We start from the raw sequence: 12,267 nt of genomic DNA on the forward strand, positions 1-12,267 counted from the left end.
AATTTAATTCAGATTTTATATATATAATAGTTCCTCCTTTATTAGAATGAGAATCAGTACGTTCAAAGACATAGCCATTTAAAATGATACCAGTGTTTTGTTGTGATTTAAGTGAGTTATAGATATAGCAATGAGATATAGCAATTGAGTTTATTATTCATAAGGGAAAGCAGAAGTTTTAGATCAAGGTAATAATGCCAAGGATGATATGTTTACATGTAAATAGGTTTTTGAATCAATACTAATAGCTTTGTTATACTGTTGTATCATAGTTTTTACAATTAATATAATCATTGTCAAGTTTATTTTGAAAAAAATTATTTAGGTTAGATGAAGTGTCATAAAATAAAATACGAGTAAAAGTATTTGCACTATTTATAGTGACCTTAAAATCCTTATCTGTCAGAGAAGAGTATGGTAGAGTGTTTTCTAAGCAATTAAAACAGTACCAATAGCCAGTTTCAGCCATCAAAGAATTGAAGAATTTTTTATCAACATTATTACACCTAATGTGGATCCACTCATTGCAAGAGTCGCATTGTATAGCTTTTTGATTACATGTTATGGTTTTATAACAAACACCACAAGGAGACTTAACAACCATATTATTCACTTCAGCATTTAGGATAATAAAGATGAGAAAAGGGTATTTGGTTAAACTAAATTTATATTTGTATTTTTATTAGATTTTTATTTTTATTTCTAATTTATGAGTTTTATATTTTTATTTCTATTTTTTGAATTTTATATTTTTATTTATGACTTTTATGTTTTTTATTTTAATAGAGTTTTATTGGTATTGTTGGCTTCAAATTTTAGTCTAAATATTATATTTTGTATACTACTGAACACTATGCAATAATGTGTGTGAGTATTTTGATGAAAAGTAAGAATGTAACTATATTATAAAAGTAAAGAATGTAACACTTTTGAAATTTATAAATTCTAACAGAGATAACGTATTAAATATTTGTATTATAAAATATAGTTACTTATAAGAATCGGATAATAATAAATAATATGATAGATATATTATAAATACTTTATAAGTATTATGATACTGTATAAATAATCTTTATATTTAAATAATAAGTCTAAATAATCTTAATAGTAGTATATAGTATAGATATATATAGTAAATAATCTTAATAGAATATATAGTATAGGTATAAATATAAGTATAAGTTTTAAATATAAATAAGATTTATAATATAACTATACTGCTTTAGTAGAAATATAAGTGATAAAATAAAATGAATAGGATAAATATAAGGGGTACAATAAGGTATATATGACAAGATAAAAATTATATATACATATAAATATGTGCATATATACATACACACATATCTATATCTATACATACATATATATATATATATATATATATATATATATATATATATATATATATATATATATATATATATATATATATATATATATATATATATACATATATATATTTATATATATATATATATATATTTATATATATATACTTATATATATATACATATATATATATATTTATATATATATACATATATATATATATATATATATATATATATATATATATATATATATATATATATATATATATATATATATATATATATATATATATATATATATATATATATATATATAAATTATGTTAGTGTATTCTACAAACAGAGAATAAGTTTTAAATATAAATAAGATTTATAATATAACTATACTGCTTTAGTAGAAACATAAGTGATAAAATATATATATATATATATATTAATATATTTATATTTATATATATATATATACATATATATATATATATATATAGATCTATAGTTTGTTGGCTTTGGGAAGAGCGGAAGGAAAAAAGTGATTCTTACGCCAACATAGACGTCACTTTTAATTACTTTTAACTTTCGTCCAACATTTCCGTGTTGGACAAAAGTTAAAAGTACAATTTAATTACAAATTAATCGTTTTTTAAAAAAACCACAAAAACGCAAATTTAATTGACCGGAATGTATTTAAAAACATTCTGAATGTTTTTAAAACATTCTGAATGTTTTTAACAATATAAACAATGTTTTTATTTTTATTTTTTTTAATAAAATGTTTTTATTTTTATTTTTTTTAATAAAATGCTTTTATTTTTATTTTTTTTACTGTAAATCATGCGCGGAGTGTTGCTACATCGACTATCTTATAGCCTGACTCGCAAGGGAGTGCTGCTACATCGACTGACAAATAGCCTGACTCGCAAGGGAGTGCTGCTACATCGACTGACAAATAGCCTGACTCGCAAGGGAGTGCTGCTACATCGACTGACAAATAGCCTGACCCGCAAGGGAGTGCTGCTACATCGACTGAGGGTTTGGTTGGGGCAGGCAGTCTATCATTATTAAAAAAAAAAAATTCCGGTCTTGCATTTTAATTTTTACTTTTTGTCAACAAAATATGGAAAAAACTTTCGGACAACATCTAAGGGTTCTATATATATATATATATATATATATATATATATATATATATATATATATATATATATATATATATATATATATATATATATATATATATATATATATATATATATATATGCATGTATGTTTTATGTTTATATATGCACACATATATAAACATAAAACATACATGTAATACAAAATATATACATATAATATAGACAACTTATATACTATGGAGTAATATATAAATCAAATTATGGGTATTTAAGCAGAACTAAATAATAGTTAATAATGAACAACAACAAAAAATTAAAACTGGACTAATTTTCAATGAATGGTAGCTTAGACTGATTGAAGGAAATTATTAGTTGCCATAATATTAACTCCTTAACTGATTGAATACGACTTTAGAAAAGGGGAGAACCACTATAATGAGTTTGTTGTGAAACAGTTGAATAAGGAAATAAATTTTTTGAACAAAGTAAATAAACAAAGTAATACTGCTTTACGTCTAAACAATACTTTATGCCAAAAATGCAGAACAGCCAGTCTTATTTGAAACAAAATATCAATGTCAACAATGTTATTGTAAAATGCAATGTAAACTATCAATGTAGACGACCAGTTAATATTTTAACTCTCTCAGCTTTCGTAATCTCACTTCAGTGATTCAATTTTAAAAAGCATCCAAAGCAAACACTGCACTATTTAAAATACTGAGGGAGAAAATCTTGATAAGTATATCAAATTGAAACTCTAAAAACATTAGAAAAGAACGTCGAGGAACTTTGTAAGAAACCATAGAGCGAAGAATCAGATGATAGCAGATTTATTTACAATTTTAGAGAGTTTATAGTCAATTGTTTTTATGATATAGTTTGTAAAATATCCGAAATATCTGAAAACTGTTTTTAAATTGAAAAAGGGAGGGGTGGGTGTTCAAAACTGTTTTAAACCGAAATGCCTAAAAACTGTTTTTAAATAGAAAAAGGGAGGGGCGGGTGTTCTATTTGACAAAACTATGCATGAATCTATTTAAAATATCTCCTTAATGAGTAGGAAGTTGCAGCAAATACTGCAGTTTAGTGGTTTTGTTTCACTAAAATTGAATGTGGAACAATGCGGAACATTTTTTTGGTTGGCACTTATGTTTAAACTTGTGTACTAAAATTTTAATTTTTTAAAGAAAAATTAAAAAGAACTTGTTTTTTAAATCTAAAGAAAAAAAATTAATTTTAAATATCTAAGCACTCATTACTTTAACAAAAACTATAAAGTTTTATAATAATTTTAAAATAATAAGGTTTTGCATGGAGGTCGAAAATATGGAGGTTGAAAATAAGGTTGCTTACAAGATAACCATACCTTAAATTTTCTTAATTTTATGGTGATAAATTTAACTTTTTACACATATATCCCTTTAAAATTACACAATAATAATATCTGTGAAATTATTTAAAGTTGATTTTAGATCAAAAAGTAGTTTACTTTAACATTTTAAGTCTAAAAACGATAAAACTTTCACTTTTTTTTTGGACTTGTCAAAAAAAATTATGCCATTTTGATGTTAATCTGGGTCACTGTGCGTTGGGTTGAAAAGACATTTAGAGAAAATCCACAACATTATTTTAAATAAAGAATGTGAAGGTGAGCCACCAAATAAAAAACGTCATGTTCAATCTACAATTGATTCTATAATAAAAATTTCATTAGGAGAACAATTGGCTAAATATTGCTGCTATTGACGGATTTTCCATAAGTGCAATATTGAAAATGATTTTGATGTTTTTGATTATGAAAATAATAATGAGGATAAAAATGAAGTTAGTTACCCAGTTCCTGATCTTGCTCCTGACCTTTATCAGGTTCTGGTTAAAGTTTGTAAAATTGTTGTAAATTTTAAAAGATCTGCCTAAAAAATGGATTCTTTGAAACGTTATTCTAAAAGTGAATTTGGACAAGAACTAGGACTTATTTTAGATTCATAAACTCATTGGAATTCAATGCTGGACATGATTCAAAGATTTATTAAAGTTAAAAAAGCAGTTGGTAAATCTCTGGTGGATTTCAGTTTTGAAAAGCATATAATTTAGATATGCTTAATAATGCACTTTTAACTATTCGACCATCCGCTGAAAGAGTGTTTAGTTCAACAGGTTTATTTTTTTACAAAGTTGAGAACTAGATTATTAGACATTCATTTAGATGCACTGGCTTTTCTAAAAGGTCACTTTAAATCAAAAAAATAGTTTTAAAAATAAAGTGAAAAGAAAAAAGAAAAATTAATTTGTTTGTTTTTTATTTAAATGTACATTCCCGGGATTTTCCTGGGATCCCAGGAACGCTACAAAAAATTTGCCTATCCTGGGATAGCAAAAAGTCTGGGAATTCGCAATCCCTACATTTAACTGACATCTATCTAATGCGGTAACCAACTTTGGAGTTCAGTCTTCTCCGTTTGAAATTTAATGCTAGCGCACAAAAAAGCGCTAGCAGGATGGTCTTTTTTAAGTTAGGGCGCGATTTTAAAAATCCTTTTTTTCTGCTATTTAATTCGAATAAAAATAGCAAAAAGAATGCTTTGAATAAATACTAGATAAAATAATTAAAAAATAAACAAAATAAAAAAAGCATTTTTCATAAAAGTTGAAATGAACAAAAAAACTTTTGTTGCAATTTAAAACAAAGCACTTTCATATTTCAAAATCAGAAGATGAGTTTACTTGTGGTGGTTCATAAGATGATGTTGATGGAGCTAACGAATCATAATATTTAGCATGTCGCTTTTCCTCCTCAATGTTTCTAAAGCCCGCTTTTTCTTCATTTTCTGTAAATTTTTTGTCCACTCCAGCTAAGTGACCAGATAGACCTGGTTCTCTTTAGCACTCCAAGAAAATCCTTTATTTTAATTACCTGAAGCGCATCAGCATGAGAAACAAACTGTCAAGATTTGTGAAAAATCTTGTCGAGGTCAAACCCTTCTTTTTTTTCTTCTTTTTTTTGGTATAATAAAACTAGCTTCTTAACATAGTTAGGGAAATTGGAATGATTTAATCGGTAAACATTGGAATGATTTAATCGGTAAACATTGGAATGATTTAATCGGTAAACATTGGAATGATTTAATCGGTAAACATTGGAATGATTTAATCGGTAAACATTGGAATGATTTAATCGGTAAACATTGGAATGATTTAATCGGTAAACATTGGAATGATTTAATCGGTAAACATTGGAATGATTTAATCGGTAAACATTGGAATGATTTAATCGGTAAACATTTCCCAGTATTGATTTGATATTTTTAGAACTTCACAACTCCACTGACATGTTGACTACTTAAAAGTAGTGTGTTTACTAATAAAATAAATAAGTAGTAACAAGCAAGCGATGCAAGATTTCTGTTGCATCGTACTGTTCAAGCACAGACAAGTTTCGCTGCAAGTTGGCACGGGTTGTCGTGATACTAAGTATGCAAAACATTATTGGTAAATGTTTTGTGATCATTCAAACAAAATAAGAGGGTATGCATTAAAAGAATATCACTTTAATTTTTTGCAACACAATAATATATATATATATATATATATATATATATATATATATATATATATATATATATATATATATATAAACACATATATATATATTTATATATATGTATATATATATATATATATATATATATATATATATATATATATATATATATATATATATATATATATATATATATATATATATATATATATATATATATATATATACCAGGTCTTGTTTTAAATAAAAAATTTTATTTTTTAAATCATTTTTTTAAGTTACTGCAATAATATTAATTATTGCAAAACGAGTTAAATATTATTTAACTTCTTTTTTAGTATTACTTTTTTTTAATACTAAATAATTGAATTTAATATTACATTTAAAAAAACGTTTAATATTACCAAATTTCTTTCTTTTCTTGACATTTGCATAAATAAATTAAAATGTTAAACTTTTAAATAATTTTTTCTTAAATATATAATTGCGGCTTTGCAACTACTGACGATTTTTTATTAAAAAAAAATAAGCTAAATAAAAAAAATTAAAATAAAATAAATTACATTACTTTATTGCGATAAAAATGAGCTAATTTTTTTTTAAAACAAATAAAATCTAAATATTGAACAATATTTAGTAATATTTTTAAATAAATTTGACAGTTAAGTTAAACCCAAGCATTAACTTTAACTTTAATAAACTTAAATATATTTTTTAAATCAAAATTAAATTATATATTTTTTTATAAGAATAAAATTATACATATTTTTATTAAACTAGTTTTAAATTAAATCATATATTTTTAATCAGAATTAGATTATATTATTATGATCTTTGCTTCAAGCTTAAAGTATTAGCGCTTTTTAAGTGAAGAAATCAATCATTACAATAAAAAAAAAATAAAAAATAAAAATTTTTTAATTTTATTTGAATTTTTTTCATTAGTAAATAGTGTTTACATCTAACATAATTGTCATTCAAACTTTTGTAACAAATATTTTTCATAAACATTATTCAAAGGTTAATGTGATTTTTTTAAAAATTAATAACTTTTTTTATCTTACCGCTCATAGAACAATTTAAAAGTTAAAAAATGATAAAAAGCCGCTTAACCAAATTCACTTACAGCTTACATTTAATCGTTTAAGACATACGTAAATCGCTCTAGGTGTAACGCTTTAAAATAAGGACTGATATATATACATACATACATACATATATATATATATATATATATATATATACAATTCTCAGAATTAGAAAAAATAATTTGCCAACCTCAATTTTTTAAAGGTCGGCATCAGGTTGGCAAATAAAATTTGATACAAAGGTCTTACCATAAAACATCAAAACGAGGTTGGCAATTTTTTTACCAATATCAAACACTTTGAGGTCAGCATTGCCGAATGCCAGCCCTAATTCTGAGGGTTGTATGTATGTATGTATGTATGTATGTATGTATGTATGTATGTATGTATGTATGTATGTATGTATATATATATATATATATATATCAGTGATTCTTGGGTACCACAAGGACTCTGCAAAACGTGTAGAACAATTTTGCATAAAAAAAAAGAGGGAAAAGAAGTTATACTCTCTCCTTTGTTTAATTCCAATACAAGTGAGACCTGAAAGAAAAGGCACGATGTGTTATTACCTAATCTGCCAAATTGGTCATTCAAAGCTGTAAGAATCCTCTTGAAGAGCAAACCAAATATACGTTGCAGCACACGCCTCTACTTTTTAAAATTAAAATTAATGCCTTTTGAAATTAAAATTACCTCTATTAACTTCAAAAAACTCTCTTGTGAAAAAATTCTCTCACACAATATAAACAAGCTAATCAAATATCCATATAAATCAGTTTTTTTTTTGCAATAACAGCAGTTAATGAATTTTAACTGCTGAAAAATTGAAACAAAGACATGGTTATTCGAAAGTCTTCAAAAGCTTGTTCATAGATTTAATGGTACGACTGAAAAGTATATTAAAGAACATTTTCTTGAACTTGGTTTGTACAACTTCTTGAAAAAACTTTTTTTCTTGACTTTTTCAGTTGACATATCAATAAATTGAAATGTTAGATTCGAAGTTGTTGCCAAAACTTGTGCTGTGATAACGTACTCATCAAATTTAGTCTGATCGTAAATGGATTCAAAAAATGCCACATTAGATTTTAATACCTCAATGAAAACTTTGACATTAAAGTATTGAAATTTTTTTAAAGGATTTTCTCCCTAGTAGCACAAGTCATTAAACGAATAATTTCTTCTTGCATATTTTTGGTTTAAAAATGCTTTTTTTTTAATTTTTCCTTGCTTTGGAAACAGTATTCTATAATTGGGTCAAATTCTGCCAAAAATAAACTATTTTCAAGAAACTTTCATTGTTTTCTTAATAGTGTTTATCAGATGGTTTTCTAAATGCCATGTTTTGCCATGCCATCATAATAATTATGGAAATTATCCTTTTTAGAACATTATCCCATCAATCAATTTTATTCAAAAGTTACTTTTCTGTAAACAATCAACAGTTTTTAAACTTTAAAGTCTTTTTTTTAACTTCTTTTTGTTAACTCGATCTGCCAGCTTTCAATATGATCAGCACTAATTTCATGCCTTGTTAAGTTTTGTGATATATGTCTCCAGTCAGCAGATCCTGTTCTTGCAAGGGAAATGCCTGTATTGTTGAATAGATTACAAAAGAAACAATATTTTTTTCACTTTTTCTGAGTAAATCAGCCATGATCTAATATTTGTGATTAAAATCACGATTCTTAATACTTTTTAAATTTTTTTATTATATGAATTTACCTTCCCAAGGCCATGACTAGAGTCGAGGAGGCTACTTTAGTTGTGGTTACAACTCTCTCCACTCTATAACTCTGAAACATGAACCTTGATGGACAAGGCCGCTGTGCAAAGAAACTAGTTAAGCCCAGTACTACCAGGGACATGGTGGGGATATAACTTGGAACTTCTCGCTTATGAGGCGAGCACTCTACCATTACACCACTACCGCACTGATTATTGTTAAACTTACTAATATAAAAAATTAAAAAAATTAATATCCAAAACATATAATGACTGATCATAATAATATAATAACTATAATAATAAAGTTATTATGAAAATAACATTGAAAACTTTCGGAGAATAACCAAGTTCTATTGGTACTAAAATATCCTGATTAAGCAAAAAAGAATTCAGGAGTTTTCTATACAGACACTTTTATAAAAAAAATTGTTTGTAAAATTTAAATATTGAAATAGCAATATAATTTTAAACATATATAAATAATGATCAAATATTATTAGAAAAAAGTATTTTTTTGGCAATTATTCATTTACTGTTGATCTTAAACTTGCCACTTTCAAAAGTTTGCAGCCTGCGTGCATTGCACACTTTGCACACACCACCAGTCGGCACTGTATATATCATAATAAATTATAAATAATAAACTAATTTAATGATTTATTGGATAAAAACCTACAAGATAAAGATTTACTTTTAAATGAACTCGTAAACAGCATATTTTCTGAGTATTCACTGAAATGCAAAAAAATAAAATAATAAAAAATTATCACAACCTAAAAATATATCTTTATTTTTTTATTTAAAAAAGAAACAGAAACTACTCTCTAAACAATTTTTACTAAATTAATATTAATGATTTTATCAGACAATATAAAATTTATATTATATTTCAAAATTTTTATAGTATATATATATATTTTTAAAGAAATTGATTTTTAAACAAAGATATATTTTAGAAGAAAAAAAATAAGTCTGCAGAAGCTAAAATTAAATTAGAGTAAATTTGAAAATAGAATAAATTAGAGTAAAATTGACAATAGAATAAATTTTGAATTGATAAAATTAATGTTAATGTTTAAAAAAAGAAAATATGTTAATACTGCAATATGTAGATACTGCAGCAATCGAAATGAATAAAATATAATGAAAAACAATATTGTTAACATATACCTTGGGAGAAATGTATCACTTCTGCAATCTTCAGCATTTGTTTGCCGAAACTTACAAATTTCATCAAAAAATTCATCTGATTTTTCATTTATATAAGAATCGTTTTCAAGCATGCCTGCAATCCAATCATACCCCAACATTGAGCAATCTAGTTTTTCCTTGTGATATTTTTTAAATTTCTTTTTCTTGTCGGAAGCAAAACACACTTTATTAGTTTTTTTTTGAGACTGTTAAAAATGGTAAACATTGTTGTTATTTATATTGATAAAATATATTTTTTTAAATGTTATTTATGTCTTGTAATTAATAATAAACAGAAAATTAAATTTTTTTACCATGAAAATTTGGAGATAGAACCTTATAATTCTCATCTACCGATATGCTATTTTGTCTTATATCAAATTATATTACTTAATAAATAAAAAATAATGTGTATTTGAAGCAATCAATTTAACAAAATATAATATTTTGATCTTTTAATTTAATGAATTTAACAAATTTTTACTTTTAATTTTAAAAATTTAGGAGTATAACAAATTTTGTTAAATTCTCTCAACAGTACATAAGGGAGATAGAACCCTATTATTCTTATGTCATGATATATAAATATATATATATATATATATATATATATATATATATATATATATATATATATATATATATATATATATATATATATATATATATATATATATATATATATATATATATATATATATAACAGATTAATAGAGAAAGAAGTGTTTTAGTGTATTTTTTCATTTTGTAGTTCAAATTTTTTGTTATTATAATGCATATTTTTTCAATACGTATGTTTGCACAAAAACCTACCTTTGAGTCATCTTTCAACTGATTAATAAATGATTGAATTTTCTTCGGAGTATTTGAGAAAACAGGATTTCCTATTCGACTATTTCCAACAGACTTCAAGTTGTTTTGGAACTTTTCTGATTTACAATTAGTTGAAAAATGTTTAGGTGTGCTAGCAGAATAATTTTCATTGTTACTTTTATCTAATCTTAACTTAACCGAAGATAATTTGTTTATATTAGATTTACAACAACAATTTTTAAAATTTTGAGTGGCATTGAATTGATTATTGTGTTGACTTGATTTAGTATAACGACTTGCCATTACTAGAGTACTTAATTTTGCCATGCGAAAGTTCATTTTTGAAATGAGATCCCTGTTTTTATTTTGAAGGTGCTTCAATCTATCATTTTCTTTGTCTGGAGTTTTATTCATATTTCTAAGGCTAGACAATTACAATATTAAATAGTTTTTATTTTAACAAAATTTATTGTAAAAATTTGTCACTCAAGGTCATTTAAATTTCCCGCCAGGTTTTTAAACATTTTGTAAACAAGACTTAACTTAAGACACGAAAACACAACTTAACTTAAGACACGAAAATCCGGAAAACGGGGAAAATGCCGAAATTTATTTTTGTTACTGTTAATTCCCGATAACTAGAACCAGCAAAGTCCAACCAACTTTGGTTGGTATTAAATATTAGTTCGAGTTAAAGCAATTTTTGTTTAGTCAACTTTAAGTATATACACTATTGTACTAATGTTTTAATGAAAAAAGTTACGGATTACGGATATTTGTCAAGTTGCAGTACAGTCAAAAGATAACATTCAAAAAAGTTAAGCGACATAATGACTTCTTTATTAATTGTAATAAAATTGCGTTTAAAAGGTAATTTTATCAACACTGTGATTTTTTGATGCAAGATAGATTGTTTTGGCTGTCATAGGGAGTTCAACAATGTCTGAACTTATTGGCTAGGGAATTCACTAGACCTTAATTGCATTGAGTATGTATGGGCAAGGCTTCAGAACAACTTTTTTTTAAATCCCAGAACCCAAAACCACTAACAACTTATCACAAAAGTTCAAAAAGAATGGGCTTTCATCACCCAGAAAGAATGCTATTCATTTAATTAAAGTTTTCGCGCCAAAATTCTGAAATGTTCTGGTAAAAATGGTGGAATAACTCACTACTGAACAGTAACATTGTTCTAAAGACTTGGTGAAAAAATGAATAAAAAATGTTAAATAACAACTGAGTTACAGTCATTTATAAAAGGAGACTAGGCGGAGGGTGGGGGTGTCAGGAATAAATTGTACACCCTGTATAAATTCCCCAGCCTTGAGTCTCATGGTTGATTAAAGGCTAAAAATGGTGTATCGATAAAAATACTCATCTGAGCCAGATGTTAACTGCATCCAACTACTGTCTTGTAGAATGCATTCTAAGCAAAGACTTTAGGG

General features: G+C 25.1%; 1 protein-coding gene across 4 annotated transcripts in view; it reads right to left on the reverse strand.

Moving 5' to 3' along the window:
• Nucleotides 1–11,367, reverse strand: part of LOC105846310 (migration and invasion-inhibitory protein) — a 32,299-nt gene extending 20,932 nt beyond the window's left edge. For 2 of the 4 annotated variants that reach the window (XM_065811345.1, XM_065811347.1), the window contains exons 1-3: nt 10,823–11,343; nt 9,989–10,215; nt 9,495–9,550 (exon numbers count right to left, since the gene is read on the reverse strand). In XM_065811345.1, coding sequence (XP_065667417.1) covers nt 9,495–9,550; nt 9,989–10,215; nt 10,823–11,236 — 697 coding nt within the window. In that variant the 5' untranslated portion in view covers nt 11,237–11,343. Of the gene's footprint in view, nt 1–9,494; nt 9,551–9,988; nt 10,216–10,822 lie in introns of all 4 variants that reach the window. The other 2 variants (XM_065811346.1, XM_065811348.1) reach the window with 2 other exon arrangements.
• Between the last annotated feature and the right edge of the window lie 900 nt (nt 11,368–12,267).

This window comes from Hydra vulgaris, chromosome 12, assembly GCF_038396675.1.
Source record: "Hydra vulgaris chromosome 12, alternate assembly HydraT2T_AEP".
In the NCBI taxonomy this organism is placed as follows: domain Eukaryota; kingdom Metazoa; phylum Cnidaria; class Hydrozoa; order Anthoathecata; family Hydridae; genus Hydra; species Hydra vulgaris.